Genomic DNA, 25043 nt, shown 5'->3' with positions numbered 1-25043 from the left:
TCACAGAGAGGGGTAATTAATGTTCCATATACATATTTTAGTGTGACGGAATCTGTACAAAAAGACTGCTTTAGCGTTTCTCAGTTTGGGGAAAGATAAATAGAGCATGGAGCGCTAGGAGAGCGCTACATTTCCAAGCCCAGGAGCGAGAGACTGTTCTTTATTTTACTTTTGAGGTGATGGTGTACGTGTGTGTGTGTGTGCTCATGTATGTGTGTGTGTGTGTGTGTTGTGGTGGGGGGGAGGGTTAAGACACAGAACATGGAGTGATTCCCAAGTTTTCCCGTCTGGTGTCCTGGGCGCATGCTGAGGAAAGTGACCACCTGCAGGAGAGCAACACCTGACTCCTGCCCGCATGACCCTTCACGCCAGGGTGGTCCCCGGCAGCCGCGGCTGCCCATCCTCACCAACTGGGCCAGCGGGGAATAAACCGTAATACCTTAAGCAGCAACAGAAGCGTGACCTGATGCCGAAGCCCCAAATGGGAACAGGGTGGAGTGACAGCACAGCTATGGCACGAGTAGATTGGTTCTGGGAAATACAGATTTCCCATTTGTTTTAGTGGCAGATCTTCAGAGTGATGGTGTTTAAATACAACTTGTGTGTGCTATGTGTGTTAGCAGCACTATGTGTGTTAGCAGCGCTCTGTGAGTTAGCAGCGCTATGTGTGTTAGCAGCGCTCTGCTTCCACTCTCTGGCTTGCTCCTTGTATGCACACTTGTTTTTTTTCCTGTCATGAATGTAGCTATTCTCAGTGACGGTGACGGGAGGTAGAGGTATGGCTACGTTCTTGCCAAACTTCCTTGGTTTGTTGATAAACCAGATGCTTTAAGCAAATTATTAAAGTCCTGAGTTATTTTAGGTGTATTGTGACAGTGAGGCCAAGCCCTCGGGCATGACAAGGATGTCTGTAAAAAAAATAAACGTTTCAAAGCAATTCAGACCAAGGGAGGCAAATATCGAACTTGGGTAAGCACCTTGGGGAGCCTTGCTGAAATATTTACGAATTTCAAAGAATGACAGGTTAATGGATGCCATAGGTAACATAACATAATTACGCCCTCAATTATTGTCCAGGTCATGGTCCAAAAAATGTTTGAGGAAGATACTTTTTCATCATCAGTGTTTAAAGAGGCACTTAATGACAATGACTTTGTTTAAGTTCAGCAGAGATGGCAAAAGTACTCACTTCCCATACTTAAGTAGAAGTACAAATACTGGTGTTAAAAAATACTCTGGTAAAAGTAGAAGTACTGATTTAACTTCTTTACTCAAGTAAAAGTAACAAAGTACAGGCTTGGAAATTTACTTAAAGTATAAAAGTAAAAGTAGTCTTCTGAATGACAACCATTTTTTTATGCAACGGTACCTGGACCACACAAATGTTACTAGAGTGCAAGAGTGCCAGTCTCTCTTTTTAAATCTTCCCATAACCTGTTGGGCCATTTCTAGGCCTTCCAACATTGCACTGCCTACTTCAGAGGGCAGTGTGTTCTTTTGGCCTACCATCAAATGCTGGACATCTTTAGAAAGCTAAAATCCTGTAGTTTCTTAGGAAGCACTGGCACCGAGTTACAGAGCCTAGAATATTGCTTTTTCTTTCTGCCGGATAACAAGCATCTCTGAACTGACCACATTTCAGCCCTCTAGGTCACTGATATGATATGTTTTTAGAAATACAACTGAGCCCTGGCACCAGGTCTTGTGAAGCTGTGTGCAAAAGTAGATCAATATAGAATGAAAAATGAGTACTTTAGACCATTATTTGCCAAGGTATGCTCATGCATTTTGTAATGGCCTATGGAAACTCCCCATAGGACTTTTGGTTACCCAAAATGCATACTGACAATAAAAGTATGCATTTCTGAGGTTTTTTGTAGACTATTTGGATTGTATGTCAGGTTCTGATATAGAATGACTACACAAAATGGAATAATTACACAAAAGTCTTAATTTTTAATTTTCTTTGTTGGCTTCATGGGTGTGTATAAGATGGACTATACATCTGCACAACTAATATTGGATAAAACAACATGAATATTTAATTCCTATGGATTCCTGTGAATATTTCAAGACCAGGAATGTAGTGGTAAAATAAGAGGTGGGTAAACTATGAATTCTGTGATCAGGTTAGGTGGACTGCGCCATGCAGTATCAGATTTTTAGAAAAGGCATTACAACATGGTTGATGATGGTGGAGGTTATTGTCCAATGTTTATAACAATACAGGTGGCATTAAGTGGTTCATAGAGTGTTGATGAGTGTACATATTGTTATTGTGGATAATACAGTGTGATTTTGTTTTATGTTAACATTTGTAATTGGTGAATAAACTCTTTTTGAAATTTCAGAAGTGGGTACACTGCGTTTACTTGCGTTTAGCCTCCACTACATCCCTGTTCAAGACGCAATGCTGCATCTACAGTACTTATTGCTAAGATATAGGCTATACTGCAGCTAGAAGTTAGGAAAGCCCCAAAGGCAAGGAGAGGAGGAGGGCATTTTTGACTAAATTTAATTGAGACATACTACTACGTGCTAACGTTAATGCCATCAAGCTGCAATGATTTGCCGCGAATGAATGCCACCCAAATCTGTCGAGTCATTTTGTAGTGGTGCGTCAAGTGCAACGTATATTCCCATCTGCTATTGATGACGCGAAAATTAATTAACGGTAACTCCACTGAAATTATTTGAAACTAAAGTAACGAGCCAGTTTTGTAAAATGTAAGGAGTAGAAAGTACCGATATTCGTGTTAAAATGTATAAGTATAAGTATATATACTCTTTTGATCCCGTGAGGGAAATTTGGTCTCTGCATTTATCCCAATCCGAAAATTAGTGAAACACACTCAGCAAACAGTGAGCACACAGTGAGGTGAAGCACACACTAATCCCGGCGCAGTGAGCTCCCTGCAACAACAGTGGCGCTCGGGGAGCAGTGAGGGGTTGCCTTGCTCAAGGGCACTTCAGCCGTGCCTACTGGTCGGGGTTCGAACCGGCAACCCTCCGGTTACAAGTCCAAAGCGCTAACCAGTAGGCCACGGCTGCCCCATGTAAGGAGTAAAAGTAAAAAGTCGCCTTAAAAATAAATAGTAAAGTAAAGTAAAAATATCTGAAAAATCTACTTGAGTACAGTAACAAAGTATTTGTAACAATTAGCCTACTTATTAATGTGGTTAACATGTGCAAATGCAATGTTTACTCAGGTAACTTGATAACATCAGCTGCTAAAAACATCAGGTGTTCATAAGGACATTAATAATCCCAGTTATAAATGATCTATTTAATATTCAGTAGGCATACATGTTTCTCTATAATTTTCTCTATTACTTTAAAATGTGGAGCTTTTTATTAGACTTTTGGTCTTTAATCAGAAAAAGGCGACACATGTAACTCCTCTTGTTAGTTACTCTTTTTTTGACTTTCTATAACAGCCAGAATGAAATACAAATCCTTCATTTTGGCCTACAGGACACATACTGGATCTGCAAATTGCTATCCCATTTCCATTACTCAGCTTACGTTCCCAGTTTGTATACTGTAAGTCGCTTTGAACAAAAGCGTCTCCTAAATACCATAAACAGAAACATGGCTGTGCATGGCTGTGCATGATCAATGTATTAAAGTAGATAATAAAAGTATTCATGGTTTAAATATTATGGCAATCATATCACAATACAATTTGGTAAGTGTTGAAAAAGCAGAGCAGAAACAGGATGGTCAGATGAAAGAGGATCTCTCACATCTCTTATTCCATTACTTTTCCTGACGTTTTGGGTCTCTGCTGTGGTATCGTTTCAGTATCGGTATCGAGATATTTACGGTGGGCATCATAATGGAAGTCATAACTTCGGTACGGTGATGATGACACTAACTGCACAACAGAGTTGGATAGAGCCACACTTGTGGTTCATTGGCGTGTAGTTCCACCTGTAGTGTTCCTGTCAGTCTTCGGCTCAGTGATTAGCGAGGGCTACTGGCCTGCAGAGAGGACATGTTATCCCCACGAGTGTCCTGCCTGCCGACAGCATCCAGAGGGAAGAAAGGCAGGGCGTGGACTTGGGATTCTGTGTGTTCTTTCAAGCGCTTCTTTAATCTGTACTAATACCGTCATCATATTGAAATGTCATTCAAATCTTATTTATAGTGGTATCCTTGGTTTAGAGGCTGGGATTTTTTTTTTTTTTTTAACGCTGGTGCCAAAACCATCTAAAACGGAGCACAGCTTTCAAGTAGCTTCAAAGGCTTGCAAGTGCTCGTTATTTCAGGAGGGTAGGGACATCAAAACTACAGGGCAACTTGGCACTTTGATGAGTTTATTTTTTTCCCTATTAAATTAAGATGATGACTCTGCTTCAGAAGTCTCAGAGGGACCGCCTGTCATCCCCTGGGCTCCTTGGGGCAGGATATTTATTGCAGTTATTATAAGAAATGCCTTTTAAATAATAGGTTACAATAACCTCAGTGCTGGGTTCTTTCCTTTATTCTGGGCGATATCTTTGAATGGTGGTCCTTAGTGAGGCTTGTAGATTTTGACTGAATAGCGGGCTGTGTGTGATGTATTAGTGTGTGTGTGGTTGGCTTGGGGGTGTTGTACAGCAGTCTAACTTTGGGATTTCTGGCAGTAGGTCTGTGTGCCCCAGCCTTTGGAGGTTATGCTGGGCTAATCAGGTCCAGTCGCACTTTGATACCCCATACAGTGGTCAGAGAATGGTGAGGCGGGGGGGGGGTGGGGGGTAGGAGAGGAGGGTTGGGGGTGGGCTAGGGTATGGAGGCTGGAAATTGTTGCAGTTCGGAGGCGGGGGTGTGTGGAGCAGCAACACCCTGTTGTTCAGTCAATTAGGCCTGGGCAGTCTCTGGACATCTTAAGTCTGCCTCTGGCGGTGTCATTGATGGAGAGGTTAGAGACCAGGGCTCGGACCACCCGGAATACAACAGCCTCCAGCCACACACAAGCACACACACACAGACACACACACAGGTTTGCATTCACTCTCACACACCCATGCAAAGCCCACAGTCTGATTTAAGACTGAGCGGATTAAGAATATTAAAAATAAAGCTCAATTGTACACATAAGCTTTGGTTTTAATGCGCTATTAAAGCAGATTACAAGCCACGGCTCACTCTCTCCCTCTCTCTGTTTAACACTCACACACATAAACAGAAGTTGACTGAAAGGAACACACACACACAAACACACACACACACACACTAAGGTGTGTGTTCAGAGCAGTGTGTGTGTGTGTGTGTGTGTGTGTGCAGGGGTAAAAGTGTGGAGTGGTGGATTGGTGTTCGGTGCTCACCCTCTGGCTCTATGCGCTGGCTGCTTCCCACCAAACAGTACTTAATGTCAGCACTGCGCCCAATCACTGCGTTGCTGCAGATCACACTGCCCTGGATGTTACACCTAGACAGAAAAAGAAATAATACACTACCATTATACAGGAGAAACAGACACACAGACACACTTCAAGGCTAGAATGTTGCCTACACACACACTGTGGTAACCATGAAGTTAAAGAGAAAGGAGACACCACGTAGACTCCTCCACACCAAACACTATCCCTGGGTCAGCATGTGTGGGAAGAGTGACACACACATTTCAGACTTGTGTGACAGAGCTTTGTGCCTTATGTGTCTCCACACACACACACACACACACACACACACACACACACACACACACACACACACACACACACACACACACACACACACACACACACGCACACATACACACACACGCAATATGCTGTATGTTTACAGCATTCAAAGAATAATATTTTCCTGGGATCACTTTGGCACCATAAAACTTTATTTGCACAGTTTAATGTTTACTCGACTTGCTTGGGCCAATTTCACTCTTCAACCCCCCCCACCCCCCACCCCCTCACCGTCGAAACATATTCGCCATGAACCTTCAGCTTTCATGTATTCTGATAATTACACAGCTGAGGCTCTTGTCCCTTTCTACACCCCCCCTCCCCCCAACCGAGGAAACTTAATACCTCAGAGTTTTTCTTTTTTTCTGCCAAGCTTGTTTTATTTTCCTGAAGAAAGTATTAGCATATATATTAAAAAACAACACCAGCTTCCCCACGTTTGTGTGCAAGCGAGCGACAACAATGCCATCAAAAAATGCTGTGGCATCGTCGTGCATGAGAGGGTGTGTATCCTGTGTGTGTGTGTGTGTGTGTGTGTGTGTGTGTGTGTGTGTGTGTGTGTGTGTGTGCCTGAGTGTGGCGTGCATGCATGTGTCTGCTTGACAGTCCCTTTGGCACAGTGTGAGCAAGCTGAACACGAGAACGTGTGAATCTAGCAGGAATGAGAGCTCTACAGTGGCCCGCATCTGCATGACCATGGTGAAATATTCCCACTTAGTAAACACTGAGGGCAGCAGAGGTCTCCTCTGTGCTAGAACTGCTGAAGAGCAACAAATCGCTGATCTGCCTTTTAAAGCTTGGCGGGAAAAAAGCTGGGCCGCATGCTCCGGGATCTGTCTAAAGCGCTATCTTCACACATCGCTACAATAGGAAATAAAGGCTCCTGGGTGGCGATGGCACACATGGCTTGGCCCACTCCCACAGTCTGACTGCAAGAGAGAGTCAGGCTGGAGGAGATGGACTGAGATAAGCTGACAGAGCGAGAGAAAGAGCGAGAGAAAGAGAGAGAGAGAGAGAGAGAGAGAGAGAGAGAAAGAGAAAGAAAGAGCTGAACAATACCCAATATTTACTTGTTATGTTCTGTTCGCTACAGTCATGCCTTGGCAATATGACCATGTGTTTATTTTTCATAGCAATGAGACTTATTTGAATTCAGAAAGAGAGAGAGCGAAAAACTGCGAGATGGAGAGAGATGGAGAGAGAGAGAGAGAGAGAGGGGGAGAGAGAGAGAGAGAGAGAGAGAGAGGGGGAGAGAGAGAGAGAGCGAGAGAGAGAGAGAGAGAGAGAGAGAGCGAGAGAGAGAGAGAGGGGGAGAGAGAGAGAGAGAGAGGGGGAGAGAGAGAGAGAGAGAGAGAGAGAGAGAGAGAGAGAGATATGCAGTTGGCGAGCGGTAGACCAGGTCTGCTATCTCTGAATGTGTGTGAGTGTGACATGTCCAGTCCTGCCACCATTCACATGGGCAGGTTTGCCTTGGCAGAGGCACATGGGCATTCTATTCAGGTGCTGGCAGTGAAGGGGACGCCGAGCAAAGGACGAGAATGTGAACACGTGCAAAAAGACAAAAGAGAGAGAGAGATAGAGAAAGTAAGACGCACACAAACAGAGAGAGAGAGAGAGCGAGAGAGAGAGAGAGAGAGAGAGAGAGAGAGAGCGAGGGAGGATGTCGGGTTCAGGGTGATGGGAGATTACAAGGATTGGCGTTTTTTAAACAGAGAGACCACCAAAGAAGCTTTGCTGAAATACCACTAATTACTAACACCATGCTCCTCCTCACTATGACCCCCCACCCCTAGAGCACGCACACGCACACGCACACACACACACACTCACACGCACGCACACACACACATTCACACACACACACACACACACGCACAGCACACACACACACACACACACGCGCACACACACACACACACGCACACACACACACACACACACACACACACACACACACACATACATTCACACACGCACGCACGCACGCACACACACACACACACACACACTCTTCCCAACCCCTATACTCTACCCATACTCATCCCCCTTACAAACACACAAACACACACACACAAAATCCAACACTTTGTAAACAAGCACTCCTACATGCAAACAAAGGGTGAAAAAAAATGCAAGTGCCTTCTTTAACATGCCAGGGATTTGCTAATCCCTTCTTACATTTTTTATGTTCTAAAAGAATTGCTGTTTCATTCTTTCTTTTCTGTCCTTTCTTTCTTTACTCCTTTTCTTTCTTTCCTTTCCTTTTATGCGCGCACTAGCTTGGCGATGAGGGTAGCCATGCTGGCTCTGGGCTTTGGTTCTTGGGGGGAGCCAGTGCTCAGACCAAAAGCCCTTCCCCAGGATTTAAAATAACAGACTCCTTTTTTCTACTTCACAGTGCTCCCTCACAACAATTCATGTTATCCTCAGACTTCCACAAAAGCGAGCAAGGACGTCATTTACTCAAAATCAGCTTTAATCTAAATTCTTTCCGTTTGGGGTGGGGTGGGGGTTGGTGGTGGGGGAAGAGACAAAAAAAAAAAAAAGAACGAAAACGAGAAAAGAAATTAGCAAGTGTCTGAAAGAAAAGACCGCTGGCAAGAATGAGTCTGTGATCCAAAAGAAGTGAAACAAATGTTGCGTTAAATGTTGCGTACTGGCTACATGACATGCCCGATGCTTTCAGTACTGTTGTTCATCTGACAACATGAAAATTGATGTGAAAAGAAAAGGTTACTTCCCTAGAATGAAACAGGGGTTGGGAGGGGTGTGTGTGTGTGTGTGTGTGTGTGGAATGGGGGCTTTGTATCTATATTCATCACCTATCTGTGTGTGCTGAAATGTGACCTTGTTCAGGGTCACCGAGTAGCCATTCACATTTCACAACATACGTTTCTGTTTTTTGTCAACACAACAAGAGTGGGACTAGTCTTGCCCCCCCCCCCCCCCCCCCCCCCCCCGAACAGTCCCATCCCATCCAGCCCCAAGTCTCGCCCGCAGGCCACGGAGCAAAGCCCCGTCCCCCAGAGTGCTTCTTCAAAAACAGGGTTTTTTGTTCAGTGTAAGCACTGCAACAAGGCTTTTTGAGAAAAGAAGAGAAAGTCCCCTCACCTGTTCCCTCACACTAAGCACTTAAACCAGCATTAACCACTTTGTCGGAGACTTTCACCGTGTGGAAAAAAAGTGCCAAGTCCAAACTGCTGAGAGATACCTTGGCTGACAACACAATCGCATGTTTAGAGTACATTTTGGGTCTTAAAGTGACCAGACATTTTATCAGTGCAGCATTTGAAATTAGTTCTCTATGAAAAGACAAGAAAATCTAAATTTTTCAAATTTGACAGTTTCACAATTGAACATTTCTCAGCTTTTGCGAGGCACCCATTTCAACTCCTTTGTTTGTTTTTGGAATATCTCTGCTCTGAGAAATGTCTCAAGTGTCACTTAAATACACATTTTTCATTAAACGTGGCACTAGCGGAGTGTGGTGACCGTGTTGAAAGCTAGAGCGTAGACTCAGCGTTCCTTTGCAGAAAAGCACTTGCAAGATGCCTGAGTCTGATGCCTGGTTAGTGGTTAAGGAAGTTGGAAGCTGGCCTATCCACCATGACATGTATTAGACCAGACAGAGAAAGACATGCTGCAGAGAGAGAGAGAGAAAGAAAACTTACCCTTCCTCGATGGTTACACCATTCATTATGATGGAGTTGGTTATCTTAACCTTCTCCTTGACTGTGGTAGATGCGCCAATCGTTGAGCGTTTAATGGAGGTCTTGTCGGCTATCTGACAGGAGGCTCCAATTATACTGTCAGCTCCAACCTTTCCAGAGACAAAACAGACATAATTACAGCTCGAAAGGATTACGATGACTTAGCCAGCCACTTGATCCTCAAGAGCTCGAAACACAACTACATTTTTATTTCACAGATAGAGGCTGGCTTATCACTTGAACAGCATGCTCTTCACAATGTGAGCCTTACCTAATGGATTAAACCTGGATTACCTAATTATAAACAAAACTAAGAGAGACGGACACATAGACAGGTAGAAAAAGAGAGGAGAGGGAGAGAGAGGGAGAGAGAGAGAGAGAGAGAGAGAGAGAGAGAGAGAGAGAGAGAGAGACTTTGGACCCCTTCTGCTACAAAATGAATCACCTACACAAGCATAGGTGTTTGCGTGTGCTGAGCACCATAGGCCCAGGAAGGTGCTGGCTTACCTGACTGCGTTCTGACACCACAGCGGACGGGTGGACAGGAGGATCATCAAACAGCTTGGGAGCCTGTACCACACAGCACACAGGGCATGATGTAACTCTCAGGGCATTTACTTGTTCTTAAAGTTCCTAAAAAGAGCTAACCTCCACAGGGTATTGGCCAAAGTTGATCTTTAACAGCGCACTTGGGACACCTTTGATTCATCTAATCCCACGGTTGTCAAACTGGGGTACGTGGACTGATTTCAGGGGGTACGCGAAAAAATATCTAAGTCATAACTTATGCCATTTCAAACGTTTTCTCTATCCTACGTTGGTAACTTAACTTCCGCATTTGCACTGCACATTAAAAACGTATTTTCTCCGCATTAACAAAATATTCCAGAGTGGAGACAGAGAGGTTAAAACAGCGTTTCTCAAACTGTGGGCCGCGGAGACATGCCAGGTGGGGCGCGAACTGACGTGAAAAACAGGCCCAGGTAGCACCCGATGCACAACGGACGCACTGTGTTATTCATAGGGAAGCGCTCGTGTCAAGGCAGCTTAGTTAGTCCCGACCTGAATGAGATTTTGAACGAGGTTGTGAGAGTGGTGAATTTCATCAAGACCCGGCCCTTAAAAGCGTGTCTATTCTCCGCACTTTGAGAGGAGATGGGAGCTGACCAAAAGGCTGTACTGTTTCACAGCGAGGCAAGGCTTTCCCCAGGTAAAGTGCTGTCGCGTGTTTGAGCTCCGAGTCGCCTCTTCTTGGAGGAAGAGCGCATGTTTGAATCTGCAAGCACGTTCACTAATGAACATTTCTTGACGAAGATGGCCTATTTTAGCGATATATTTGGAAAGCTCAATGAGTTGAGAGCAATGAGAGTAATTTCCAGTTACAAGGCAAAGACAAGCACCTAGCAGATAAGATCACTGCATTCAACAAGACGATTGTGTATGAGATTAGGTGCAGATCTATTTAAAATCATTATATTCAGCACATTTGTAGGCCTATCATATGTTGACTATTGATGAGATTTGTATCATATGTTTATGATCCTATTCACTTTTCTCGACAAAATTGATAAAAATAAATATTAATAAAACAATTTAAAAAAAAACTTGTTAACAATTGGTGGTGTTGGGGGTACTCCGGAAGATCATAATGTCTCAGGGGTTACATGCCTGTTAAAAGTTTGGGAACCACTGATCTAAACCGTCTTCAGTGCGCTGAACTGAGGACTAGGCAGAGACCTTTTCTCAGTTTCCTACCTATGGTACGGACTCGCAAGTATGCCAGCTTGACCAGGACAACCCTTTCAGAAATGTATTTCCACTGTGGACATCTACACCAGCTCAATCTTTTCCCTTTCACCCATGGGAGACGGAGAGCGGTGCTCACCATGCGGTTGGCCTCGATGTAGGCGGCCAGCGTGTTGACGCGGTAGCACATGCCCTCCTCCATCAGGTGCATGTAGCAGCGCAGCTTGCCGCCGTGGTACGCCTCGCTCATGTCACCGCGGTGGTCATTCCAACAGGAGCGCTCGCGGGCCAGCTGGAGCAGGCTGTCATCTTTACAGGACATGAGGATGTCTACGAAGAGCAGGAGGGAGGAGAGAGGGAGGAGAGAGGAGAAAGAGGAGTGGGGGAGGGAGGGAGAGAGAAGAAGAGTGTGTAGACATGGATAATGAGGGTGTCTGTTTGGGTGCAATGAGAAGATGTGTATTGTTGGTTGCATGACACTGTTATATCTATGGAACTTACATCATGTTAATGATTGTAGTGTTTAGCAGGTGTACAAGTGGCAGCCATGAAACAAAAGATGCATTGCCACTTACCACACCATGCAGAACATAGATTGTACTAACAGGGTGTATTAATATGTAATAATTAATATAGGAATACAATATGCTCTGTGGCATGGGCTATTAAGAGAGCATTACTACCGTACTTACCAAGGTTTGCATTCCGTTCCTTCTTCTTCTGGTCCTGATCACTGTCATCTTTAGGTCTCTGTGAGTTAATGGACTTGGAGAACTGCTTCCGAACCAAGAAAGGCACCAACTCCCCTCGGATGGAAGAGATGGACCTGAGCATGAAGAGACCAGTTAAGGCACTTAAGACAACACCGCACCAGGGTTGGATGTAGCACTCAGCTCAATTAAGACACTTAAGACAACACCGCACCAGGGTTGGATGAAGCACTCAGCTCAATTAAGACACTTAAGACAACACCACGGCAGGGATATAGCACTCGGCTCAATTAAGACACTTAATACAACACCGCAGCAGGGTTGGATATAGCACTCGGCTCAATTAAGACACTTAAGACAACACCGCGGCAGGGTTGGATATAGCACTCGGCTCAATTCAAGCCTGATGTGTAGCACGCAACAAAACAACATGTTTTTGGGACACACCTCTAGAACAAGACATACAGACAGTGGTGCAGTGCATGCCATTACAACTTTTTTCAAATCAACCCCCCCCCCCCCACAGTTAGTTAGAGGTCATTTTGCACATGATATCTTAACAAGGCAAAGACTATAGGCCCAGAGAAATAACACCAATTGTGCTGTTTTTGACATGTTCAAACAGGAGCGGGCACCGAGACCTGGTCTCAGAGCGGGGCGTTAAGTATAAGTATATATATACTCTTTTGATCCCGTGAGGGAAATTTGGTCTCTGCATGTAACCCAATCCGTGAATTAGTGAAACACACTCAGCACACAGTGAGGTGAAGCACACACTAATCCCGGCGCAGTGAGCTGCCTGCAACCACAGCGGTGCTCGGGGAGCAGTGAGTGGTTAGGTGCCTTGCTCAAGGGCACTTAGGGCGTTAGTGGCGTCCCTGTCTGTTGTGTGCGGTCAGGTCTCAGAGCGGGGCGTTAGTGGCGTCCCTGTCTGTTGTGTGCGGTCAGTCGCGGGGCGTTAGTGGCGTCCCTGTCTGTTGTGTGCGGTCAGTCGCGGGGCTTTAGTGGCGTCCCTGTCTGTTGTGTGCGGTCAGTCGCGGGGCGTTAGTGGCGTCCCTGTCTGTTGTGTGCGGTCAGTCGCGGGGCGTTAGTGGCGTCCCTGTCTGTTGTGTGCGGTCAGTCGCGGGGCGTTAGTGGCGTCCCTGTCTGTTGTGTGCGGTCAGTCGCGGGGCGTTAGTGGCGTCCCTGTCTGTTGTGTGCGGTCAGTCGCGGGGCGTTAGTGGCGTCCCTGTCTGTTGTGTGCGGTCAGTCGCGGGGCGTTAGTGGCGTCCCTGTCTGTTGTGTGCGGTCAGTCGCGGGGCGTTAGTGGCGTCCCTGTGTGTTGTGTGCGGTCAGTCGCGGGGCGTTAGTGGCGTCCGTGTCTGTTGTGTGCGGTCAGTCGCGGGGCGTTAGTGGCGTCCCTGTCTGTTGTGTGCGGTCAGTCGCGGGGCGTTAGTGGCGTCCCTGTCTGTTGTGTGCGGTCAGTCGCGGGGCGTTAGTGGCGTCCGTGTCTGTTGTGTGCGGTCAGTCGCGGGGCGTTAGTGGCGTCCCTGTCTGTTGTGTGCGGTCAGTCGCGGGGCGTTAGTGGCGTCCCTGTCTGTTGTGTGCGGTCAGTCGCGGGGCGTTAGTGGCGTCCCTGTCTGTTGTGTGCGGTCAGTCGCGGGGCGTTAGTGGCGTCCGTGTCTGTTGTGTGCGGTCAGTCGCGGGGCGTTAGTGGCGTCCCTGTCTGTTGTGTGCGGTCAGTCGCGGGGCGTTAGTGGCGTCCCTGTCTGTTGTGTGCCCCACCGCTCACTGTCTTACTCACTTTTGAAGCCAGATTACAATTTCCATGTGAAAGCGGAAAAAGAAACAACAGATACGCTGTGTCCATTTTCCTCCTTCAGAACTGCACTGCATATAGCTTTTGATAGGGCCGAGGGAGGGAGCGAGCGAGCGAGCGAGAGAGAGAGAGACAGAGATGGAGAGAGAGAGAGAGAGAGAGAGAGAGAGAGAGAGAGAGAGAGAGAGAGAGAGAGAGAGAGAGAGAGAGAGAGAGAGCAGGAGGGGGTGGGGGGGTAGGGGCTGGACCAAAAGACAGACTCAAATGGAGACCTGAAAGGAGAGTGAGAAAGGAGAACCGAACACTGAAGAAAAAAACGTCAGCATACTTTGATGAAAGAAAGAGCGCGGCAGCACAGGAGGAGGAGAGGAGAGGAGAGGAGCGCGGCAGCACAGGAGGAGGAGAGGAGAGGAGAGGAGCGCGGCAGCACAGGAGGAGGAGAGGAGAGGAGCGCGGCAGCACAGGAGGAGGAGAGGAGAGGAGCGCGGCAGCACAGGAGGAGGAGAGGAGAGGAGCGCAATTGTGTGTGTGTGGGGTGGGGGGGTTAGAATGGCAGGGTCAGCCTCCAGAAAATTATATTTACATCAGTGGCTCCACAAATTCAAATGTCAAAACAGAGTGACTGGGCTCCGTCTTCAGAGACAGGGGGAGAGTAAGGGTGAGAGTGAGAGAGAGAGAGTGAGAGAGAGAGAGAGAGAGCGAGAGAGAGAGAGCGAGAGAGAGAGCGAGCAAGAGGAAGAGAAAGCCCACAGTGTGTGTGAGGGACACCGAGCTGATGAGCTCAACGCAGCCTCTACCTTCAGCTCTCCCCAAGAGGCTGTTGAGAGTCCGGCACAAAGCCCGGCAGAGCTGCACAAAGCCAGGGCTGGGAGCCCCCAGAGAGGGGGGCCGAGGGGTGGAGGTACTCTGGGTCCTCCTCAGCATGGAGGTGGGGGAGAGGAGGGGTGGAGGTACTCTGGGTCCTCCTCAGCATGGAAGTGGGGGAGAGGAGGGGTGGAGGTACTCTGGGTCCTCCTCAGCATGGAAGTGGGGTAGAGGAGGCGGGGGGGGGGGGGACTAGTCAAGGAGGCCTGGGCTGACAGACACCCGGTTCACAATCGAGCAACTCAAAAGGGACATAGAGAAGATGGAAGGGTGGAGGAGCGGTTGGGGAGACTGCAAGCTTTCGCCCTCTTGAACTGTCACTTTACATTACGCTCCTTTATGTTTAGAGACGTTAAAAAACTCAAAATGACAAAAGTGTACCTCAGCAATTAAAGAGGGTCTTTGAAGATCAAAGCGGAAAAAAAATGAATGAGAAAGTGAACGTTTGTGAATGACAGGCTCGGACACACAGGGCGATTGCAGGGTGGAGTGTGTGGGTGTGTGGGTTTGTGAGTGTGTGAGCGTGTGTGTGTGTGTGTGTGTGTGTGTGTGTGTGTGTGTGTGTGTGTGTGTGTGTGTGTGTGTGTGTGTGTGTGTGTCTGTGTGTGGGGTGGATGCAGTGACCATAAACCTGGAAGGTGACAGGTTGTAAAAGTACTTAACACCTCGCTTAAACACCTAAGCCGGACTCAAAGCCTTGCTGCTCTACATGGCTACGCTAACACGCTAACGCTTGGTGTTCTCCCCGAGAATAGGCTTAGCAGATGTTGTGCTAAGTCTGGGCCATGCGTGTGAGAGAGGAGGAGGAAGAGTAGGAGGAGGAGAAGGAGGAGGAGGAGGAGGAGAAGCCGTGTTGTTAGCATCACTGGGAGACGTGCTCTGTTAGAACTGATGATAGGGCTGACGCGAGAAGGGTTAACAGAGCAAGGAGGTGTGAGACTGTTAACAGAGTGGGAAAATCCCATTACTTGTTGTCTACTAAGAAGTCGACCACAGATCTCTTCAGGCAGTACAGGTGGGCATCCAACAGGCCTGTCTTGATGTGCATCCTGGGATGTCTGTGAGTGAGAGAGAGAGAGAGAGAGAGAGAGAGAGAGAGAGAGAGAGAGAGAGAGAGAGAGAGAGAGAGAGAGAGAGAGAGAGAGAGAGACAGAGAGAAAGAGAGAGAGAGGGGAGGAGGCAGAGATCAGAAAGTGATTTAAGAATGCCAATAAAACTCTACCCAAGGACTGCAATATGATGAAATCTGATACAGCAAACCCACAACAGTGCCCCAGGGTAGAAAAACCAGACGCGGGATCTGAAACATCAAAATAACCAACACCAACAACAAAAACAGAAACCCATTTTTTCCCTCTTGGTTGAGGACAGATGCTTCCTAATTACACGGTGAAGCTGGTCTGGGTTTGGGTTGTGGTGCGGTCTCTAATTTACCCTTACCTACCCAGTCCACATCTTAATTGGCCTTTTTCGAGGTGCTTCCAGGGGACCATCTGCTCTGGCAGGGGCTGAGGGGAAGTGACACGTCTGCGAGAGGAACTTTGGGAAAGCGACGGCGGGCACCCAAGCTCTAACGGACGGCCTGGCTTCCACCGTCTCCTTTACGAGGACACATCAGACGGCCTCAGAGTCAGTGCCCCCCCCCCCGTCAAAAGGCCCCCAGCGCTGCAACTGCTGCAGCTGGCCAGATGCCAAGGCTGCCAGACCCCCAGCGGCTTTACAGCAGGACACTGACACAACAGCAGGACACTGACACAACAGCAGGACACTGACACAACAACGCTACTGCTGGAGCCATCCACAGACCTCCTGTGAGCAATCAACATGGCCCAGAGGGAGAGAGGGAGAAAAGAAGAGTGTGTGCAAGAGAGAGAGAGAGAGAAAGAGAAGGAGTAAGGAGGAGAGGGAAGTGAGAGAGTGAGGTGGGGACTAGAGAGGGTGAGAGGGAGAGAATGAGGTGAGGGAGTGAGTGAGTGAGGGAGGAGAGAAGAAGAGAGAGGGAGGAGAAGAAGATGAGGGAGGGAGGAGAAGAGGATGTGGTAAAAAGAGGGAAAAACCCATCTCCAGGTAGTAGGACAGAAACCAAAGTAGCACCTGTTGCGAAACTAACCTCTACCCAGTCACGACAGGCACGCGGCACACGGCTGCTGCACTCGAGTAAGAGGACGCTGGCCGGCGACGCCGCAGGATCCGGCCTGTATTTGAACGCTGGGCTCGCCTAACGCAAACCTGATGTGCTGCCCTCGCCCAGCGGGCGTCCATCAGCGGACACATAGAAAGGCTGGGTGTTTGTGAGCGGTTTTTATTCGCCTTGTCTCCTTCTGCAAAACAGTGACAGATATGGCGAGGACGCTCCGGAGGAAAATAAAGCTGAAGAAACAGTAAGCTTCATTAGCGCACTAAATGGTCCCAGACTCTGGCCGTAAAAGTGGACAAGGCCAAAAATGACAGAGCGGCGTCTGTACGTCGAGTTGAACACACCATTAAAAGTGCTGGATCCACCACTTCGCTGGGCTGCCATCAGTCATCAGCGGTGCAGCGGTTAACAACCTCACAGGGGTGCACAGTGCGTCTGTACAGTACATCTCTGCTCATGTTTGTCAGTATGAGTATGTATGTGTGTGTGTGTGTGTGTGTGTGTGTGTGTGTGGCTGAGCAGAGGGCCTCATCCCATCCTGCTGGAGACATTTATGATGCGCGAGTGTAAGAAAACCATGCCCTCCTGTCCCCTCCCCAGCACACGACCTGAGCTCCTCTGTGCGTCTGTGTGCGTGTGTTTGTGTGTGTGTGCGTGTGTCGTGTGTGCGTGCATGTGTGTGTGTATGAGGGGGCGCTGAATGCCCTCTGACACCATGGAGCATCAGCCTGCAGGACTGCTGCTGGCGCCAATCTGTAAACCAGATGGAGCCTCATATAAATCATGCCACGGAGGGAGGAGAGTATGTGTGCATCAGTGTGAGTATGTGTGTGTACGTGTGTGTGTGTGTGTAGGCGTGGGGGGGGGGTTAATAAGCAGATTATGATGACTTCTGAGCTGTTCCTCCAGGCCTCAGCGTGGGGCTCCTCATGCCGAATTCCTGAAAAGCAGGGAGGTGTGCGAACTGACAGAGGAATATTCCACCTCACACGACCACATATGGCTCCAGAATGTGCGCTCATACAGTACAGACACACAAACACACATAGGCACGGTATGGGCCAACAGGTTGCTGTAAGTGTATACTGAGCTGTGTGTGTGTGTGTGTGTGTGTGTGTGTGTGTGTGTGTGTGTGTGTGTGTGTAGTGTAGTGTAGGCCAGCATCCAGGAGGAGAACGGCGAATAAAAGCATGACTGAGATTTATGGGAACACCCAACAAGTGACATCATGGTTTGGCACCTGTGAGAATGAGTGTGTGTCTGAGTGTTTGTGGGTGTGTGTGCGCACACATGGGATTGTGTGTGGGGCCGATGACTGTGTCTTTGAGGGAAAAACTGTAAATGTGTCTGTGTGTATGACTAGACATGCATGTATGTGTATATGTGTGTGTGTGTGTGTGTGTGTGTGTGTGTGTGTGTGTGTGACTGTATGGTGACCATGGGCAGGGAATGTGTGTGTAAGTGGATGAGTGTGCGGGGCGGGGCTTTATGGGTACGAAGCTGTGCAGGGATCCAATACAGTAGAGTGCTGATCTTGATTGAGAGGTGCTGCTAATGAAGTGGCCCTGGATTTTTTTTAAAAAGCAATCAGACCAGGCTGGCTCAGGGCCTTATGATTTTCTTTACTGACATACACCATGCTAGCACGCTAACCTACATTTGGCTGTGTGTGGCTAGTACTACCATGATGAAAAGAACAAAGAACATGAATGAAGTCTGTCTAGACTACTCCAGAGTGATCGGAACTAAACAATGGGATTAAGTCAATGCTTGCGGGGGCTTGTGTGACCTGCGCAATAAAAATCTGCAATACAAATGGCAAGTTCTTAGAAATGCAACTGTAGCGGTGATATTTAGCCAACCAATGTTGTTTCCTGCTCCTGATGGAAAACAGATTTCGGCACTAAATACTTTCTCATAACGTCTCGGTCCTCTGATGTCACTGGATTTCCTCACAGCTCTCCTCATTCCCGTTTGGATGGCTCACTACTGGCGTACAGAAGAAAGGGAAAAAAAGAAAGGAAAAAGGAAAAAAAAAGAAGAAAATAACAAAAGAAACATTCAGGAAAAGCCTGCCAGCCTGCATGTGAGTGAGCAAATGTGAGTGTGTGTATGTGTCTGTGTGTGACTCATTAATGGCTTAAATGGCTTACAACTAAAAAACACTGACACACACACACACACTCTACCCCCCCTTCCCTACAACTCCACATTGTGGTACAGTGAGGTCATGCACTCCAGAAACAGTCTTTTTTTTCCTCTCTGAAGGGACAGAGGGAGCGTCAGAGTCAACAGCAGCGGCAGCAGCAACAGGGCAAATTGACTCAGGCCGCCGGGCTAGCCGGAGGGCCCGCGGCAAACACCCGCTCCTTTGTTCTCGCCACTTGCCCCGGACCTACGCACATAACAGCCTCGGGAGCGAAGGGGAGGGGAGGGGAGTGGAGGGAGGAGATAGGGGTCAAACTGTGCTCACATGCCCCCTGGGAGCAAATGGGGTATTCGTTCGATGCGGAGGTCCATCAGACACATGTGATTCCCACTTCCCACCAAGAGATCTATTTTGGACAAAGCAAAGTTTGCCCAGGACGTTATCGGAGGCGACGCTTTTTTTTTGTTGCTGGATGAAGCATACGCTGTACGTCAGTGTGTAACGTCTGCACCACACTCGGGAGGCCTGAGAAGCGGTGTTAACATGCTGGGGCTTGGGATTCTACCATCTGTAAAACCTTTACTGCATTTCTCACCGTGAGAGTGTAAAACACACAGACACACACAAACACACATGTGCACACACACACACTGTAGCTCTCAGTCAGAGGAAACTGAAAGGGAAGACTCTTCATCTGCCACCAATTTGAACGGGAAAGCAGAGCAAGAGTGTAGGTGAGCGGAATCAGTAGGAACCGTTCAGAACTGTGAAATCAATTCAAAGGTCAATTAGCATCACATGTGCGGCGTGTTCCCGGCTCCCAGGTGGAAATGAGAGGCACGCGGTGCCCCCCCCCCAACCCCCCCCCCCCATTGCGGGCACAACGTGGGGCCGGGCAACACACCCCTGAGGTTGTCCACAGAGCCGCCATTTTGGAGCACTAACTCGGAATAAACGGCATACAGTGAAAACAAACAAACTAGGAGAGCTCCGTATTTAGCCAAGTCGTTTCCCATCCACTTTTGGTAACTGGTTATTGGGGGGTATTTCTATTCTTCTGTCAGGCAGACATCTGTGTTGCCTCAAATGTGGGTGGGGGCTGCCCTGATGATTCAGACATGACACACATAAACACCCCAACACAATAAAAGCAGTTCTCGTTGGTGCAGGGGAAAAAAACTAGACCGCTGGCGTGCACACACACACACACACACACACACACACACACACACACACACACACACACACACACACACACACACTGGGAGCACACACACACTCCTCCCTCCCCAGACACACACACACACACACACACACACACACACACACACACACACACACACACACACACACACACACGCACGGTGTAACACAGATTGGCAGGACTGGCTGGGTAGTGGTGCTGGGGTCGGGGACGCTGAGAGGTGAGTGTGGCTGCTCCGTCCTCGCTGTCTGCGCTGTATAAATACATGGCAGACGCTTGCAGACGTCGAGACGACTTAGACAAACAAGGGCCGCAGGAGCCGGGGAGGGGGAGGCCAGACAGCTAGCTGCGCACACACACACACACGCACGCACGCACGCGCACACACACACGCACACGCACACGCACACGCACACGCACACACACACACAGGACAGTGGTCCTCCGCAAGCAGCCAGGTTAGGTCTGGGCTCGTGGTCATGCATAACCACAGACAGGCCTGGGGCGACACAAACAGCCGCCACAGGTGAGTCTAATTCGCTGGAGGTGTTGACTTGGCGAAGGCCGATGGACATGTACGGCGTAATGAGACTAAACAGTTTAGAGTAAGCGCGTGTCATTTGTGTGCAAGTATGGACCGTACGCATGCTTTTAAACTGAGGCACAAGGCAGGACAGACTGTCTGTTGATATAGGTGTGTGTGTATGTACTGTATGTATATACAGGCCTCTGTGTGTGTGTGTGTGTGTGTGTGTGTGTGTGTGTGTGTCTCCATGTGCGTGTGTGGGCGCTTGTATTTGCAGCACGCTCACTCACTCACTCGCTCACTCACTCACTCGCTCACAGCTGCTGCGGACCCTCTCGCCCTGGACAGGATTTACAGTGGCTCTGGCTCCCTGAAGTATTTACGAGCTCCTAACAGAGCTCGCTCCAAACGGACGCCTCGTCTGCCCGCTCCCGGAGCTCCCTGGCCCTAACGACACCGACGCCACCCCTCCCCAGAGGCATCGCTGAGCGAGGGCCAGACCCAACCTGCCCGCTGGTGCCCTGGGGCATATGGTCCAGAGCAGCCTCCTCTGAGCAGCAGCACAACCCTGTGGGAAGGGGCCAAGGCTGGTATGGGGTGAGACATTATATAAGAGAAAATGTACTTTGGGTGCAAGTAAGGTTAGAGATCAAGTAGTTGAATCCATAAGTAAGTAAGTATATATACTTTATTGATCCCGTGAGGGAAATTTGGTCTCTGCATTTATCCCAATCCGTGAATTAGTGAAACACACACAGCACACAGTGAACACACAGTGAGGTGAAGCACACACTAACCTGAAGCAGTGAGCTGCCTGCTACAGCGGGCGCTCGGGGAGCAGTGAGGGGTTAGGTGCCTTGCTTAATGGCACTTCAGCCAAGGATGTGGGCATAGTAGACCAGTGCTCAACCACTTCCCCGCCCATATTTTTCCTACTGGTCGGGGTTCGAACCGGCAACCCTTCGGGGTTCGAACTGGCAACCCTTCGAAACCCTAACCAGTAGGCCACGGCTGCTCCCACGGCTGATCCCTTCCATATGAATGGAAGAGATCACTAATATGAATGTATGCTGTGGCAATGGGAAATATATTTGTGCAGTACGTTCATACAGTACATGCCTGCATATAGAGATAGCACGTATGTAAATGTATACAGTAACAAAGGCATTTATTTGAAACAAAGAACAAAGATGAGCCACATCACTGGCAGCCGATCCCACTATGGCAGAAGTACATGGAGGTTGGCTAGAGAGAAATACACGGAAAATGGGTGGAATTTAAAGAAACCAAGCAAGAAGAAAGACAAAGTCAAAGAGTGAATGGTGAGGAGAGAGTTCCCGCTCTGCATTGTGAGGGGTAGGTCTGGCGTGGAGGGGAGAGCGGGAAAGAGCGCACAAGCGCACGAGCGAGCGAGCGGCGAGCGGCCGAAGCGGGAGCGAGTCCCAGCGCAGCCGTGGTAATTGGCAGGTCTCATGACGGGCAGGCGCAGGGAGGGCCGTGTTTTCATTCCATCCCACACAAACGCCGAGGTCAAGGCCACCATTGTTCTTGAGAAGTCTGCTTTAACGCCACCACCACCACTATGCCCCACCACACACACAAACACACACACACACACATTCACAGACAGCCCCACACACACACACATATTCACACACATTCACAGACAGCCCCCCCTCCCCACACACACACACACACACATGCAATGACAGCTCTGTGGCCAAGGCTGGAGGCTTGATACATGAAGTATAACTTCATGTAACCGAGAACAGACTGATATACGTGGGTGTATTTCTCAGTGCACATGTGTGTGTATATTAGTGTATGTTTACACATGTGTCTAATGTGTGTGCGTGTGTGCATGTGTGTGTGTGTGTACGGAGTTGAATAACCTGTTAATATACAACACAAATATTAATATCCCCATTTAGTTATTTTAAAACAGACGGAATCATGGTAAAAGTTCTCTTACCAAGTCACTGTTATCTTGCAGTCACAGTAAACAGTGGATCTGAGACATTTTCTTTGTTAGGTTTTAGGTAAAGTAAAGAGTGCGATGCTAGAGACCCGTACAAGAAAGACCAGAACCCTTATGCTCTACAATAGATGATGCATCCTCAACACAAATAACAAAATAACAACTGAAAAACACTGTCAGATGTTTGAATATATCAAATTATTTGGTATTATTATTATTTGTTACACATCCCTAGTGTAAGTATGTGTGTGTGTGTGTGTGTGTGTGTGTGTGTGTGTGTGTAGAAACCCATGAGCTGAGAACTGTGGGCACAGGCAGCTGGCCGTGAAGTGTGATGACTGTGGTGGGTGCTTGGGGTGCGGTGGGCGTTGGGCACTGGCACTCACTTGCGCATGATGGACTTCCTGAGGGTCAGGCCGTCCTCCAGGTCTGCCTCGTTGGCCATGAACAGAAGCCTTTTCCCCGTGCCGTCCACACCAACAAAGTCCCTCTGCTCGCCTGCGAGTTAAGCAAGAGCAGCGCAGACTGTTGGAGCATTGCGAGCACATGTCGGGCGATTGCCCTGCAGTCGGCTTTATTTACGAAGCCACATCGATAAACCGTACAAACATCTTTCCTGCGGTCTTTCATCATTGTGACGGATGCTTACCCATGCTGTTTGTCAGGGCAGACCTCGGACCTCTAGGTGCATGCAAATATTTGGCTAAACTGTTTGAATCGACATGCCAGAGTCACATTCAGGGCTAATGGAGTTTCAGATGGACTCCAAGCAGAAGCGTTCTCTCTCTCTCTGTTTATCCAATGAGATAGGAAGGCCTGGAGATGGTTTGAATGGTGGAGGGAGAGGACCTACCCGCTTTCTTCTTGCCCTTCTGGCCAGGGACGGTCTCTGTGAATTCGTTGCTTTTGCTCATCAGCATGGCGAGGGTGGCGCTGTGGGCACGGAACAGGTCGACCACCTCGTGCAGCGCCACGTCAGTGATCAGGTCGCAACTCACCACCAAGATGTCCGTCTGCGGAAAAAAAAGAAAGAAAAAAAAAAAAAAAAACATAGAATGGGTCACTGAAGGCCCTAACAGACCATACAAAAAAAAAACCTACAGACACAACTGTTTGCCAAAGTTGTCAAATATTTTTTGTTTTATATACATATTTACATATTATGTTTGGAACAAGCTATATGGTGGTACAAGATGACATGGTTTTTTTTTGTTGCATATGTATTTTGGATTTCATCTGAAAAACTTATGTTACGGGCATTTGGACAGAACAATAGCAAACCAACTTGTCAGCAGCATGTTACCATTTCCACTGCCTATATACAGCTTAACATGTCTGAGTGGGGCAAATACAGAGGATGTTCTGCCCTACAGGCCAACCTGAATGCCTCTAGCAGTTGTGTGCTAGTGCTGCTTAAGCAATCATATCTCCAACCACCAACTGTACCAACTGTACAATATGCTCACAAACAACGGATTATCATGGGCACATAGCATGTTGTGCTGCATGAGATAAGATCACAATTTGAACCAAATGCACAGGAGAATGCACACACCCTTGATACAGCCAAGGTGGGTCTTCACACAAAGGGAACGATCAAACCAACTCTGATCCAGATGCAGATCCGGAGGTAAATGAGGCAGAATTTGAGATGAAAAGTTGTACGTCGACAGTTTGTGCCATCTATAGTCATGTTCAAGCAGCGCATTCACTATACGAGGCACTGGCCCCTAAAAGTACCCTGGGTGAACCAAGACCAATCTGTAAGCACATTTGAATTGAAACGGCGGATCCGTCATTAAAGCCCATTTCCAAATCACCAAAAACCTAGGAGCCAATTGCAAGCGCTTATGCGGTATGGATTGGACTTTATGAAGACAGACGGTTGGTAATGGTATTGCTGATGGCTGTGCTAATGCCGTCAGTTTTAAATGGCACAGACGTGTATTTCCTTTGAAATGGAGAAAAGAACTACATGTAAAACCTTCATTTAGAAGATAATTACTTGCTGTACTTCAACGGAGTTGAACTAATATCCAGAGCAACTGGTCTGGTGTCAGTCAGCCTACCGTAAAGCACTATTTGCATGTAAAGGGCAATATTGCAAAAAAAAGTGCAAAAATATATTTGATCACCATCACACTCTTTTTCACACTCTCAGATTCACTTTTTTCCCCCCAGAAAAATCAAATCCAACTGACACAAATGCCAATGGGGGAAATTTGTTTGGAGATCTGCCCTAAAGTCATAACAGATAAAAAAAAGGCAACGCACAAAAGTCAAAAGACTATAGCTCTATGCAGAAAAGACAAACGGCTGTAGCAATAACACACTCGTAACAACACAGCTCATTCTGAGACTTCAAAACACGGCATGAGAATTAGGGAGAGGAAAAAAAAAACAAGTTTACATTTTCAGAGACTACAAACTCCTAAACAAAGCCAAATAACACACACGTTGCAGAGGAAAGGGCAGTGTGTACAAACAACGGGACCAGCTGTGGTCTCGGAACACAAGAGTTGATGTACTGGAACAGTCTGGGGTCTTTTGCT

At 47.9% G+C, this 25043-nt stretch overlaps 1 protein-coding gene across 1 annotated transcript in view; it reads right to left on the bottom strand.

Moving 5' to 3' along the window:
• Nucleotides 1–25043, bottom strand: part of eif2b3 (eukaryotic translation initiation factor 2B, subunit 3 gamma) — a 35181-nt gene that overhangs the window by 558 nt on the left and 9580 nt on the right. Inside the window, exons 4-11 of the mRNA XM_076295237.1 lie at nt 23345–23504; nt 22878–22989; nt 15466–15555; nt 11818–11951; nt 11265–11455; nt 9887–9949; nt 9341–9489; nt 5310–5413 (exon numbers count right to left, since the gene is read on the bottom strand). Of these exons, the coding sequence (XP_076151352.1) occupies nt 5310–5413; nt 9341–9489; nt 9887–9949; nt 11265–11455; nt 11818–11951; nt 15466–15555; nt 22878–22989; nt 23345–23504 (1003 nt within the window). The remainder of the gene's footprint in view (nt 1–5309; nt 5414–9340; nt 9490–9886; nt 9950–11264; nt 11456–11817; nt 11952–15465; nt 15556–22877; nt 22990–23344; nt 23505–25043) is intronic.

Source organism: Alosa pseudoharengus, unplaced genomic scaffold, assembly GCF_046254945.1.
Source record: "Alosa pseudoharengus isolate Yale_2024_CS ecotype anadromous, Long Island Sound unplaced genomic scaffold, YU_APseudo_1.1 YU_APseudo_1.1_scf_2, whole genome shotgun sequence".
Classification (NCBI taxonomy): Eukaryota; Metazoa; Chordata; class Actinopteri; order Clupeiformes; family Clupeidae; genus Alosa; species Alosa pseudoharengus.
This window is presented reverse-complemented; position numbering and strand designations above follow the sequence as displayed.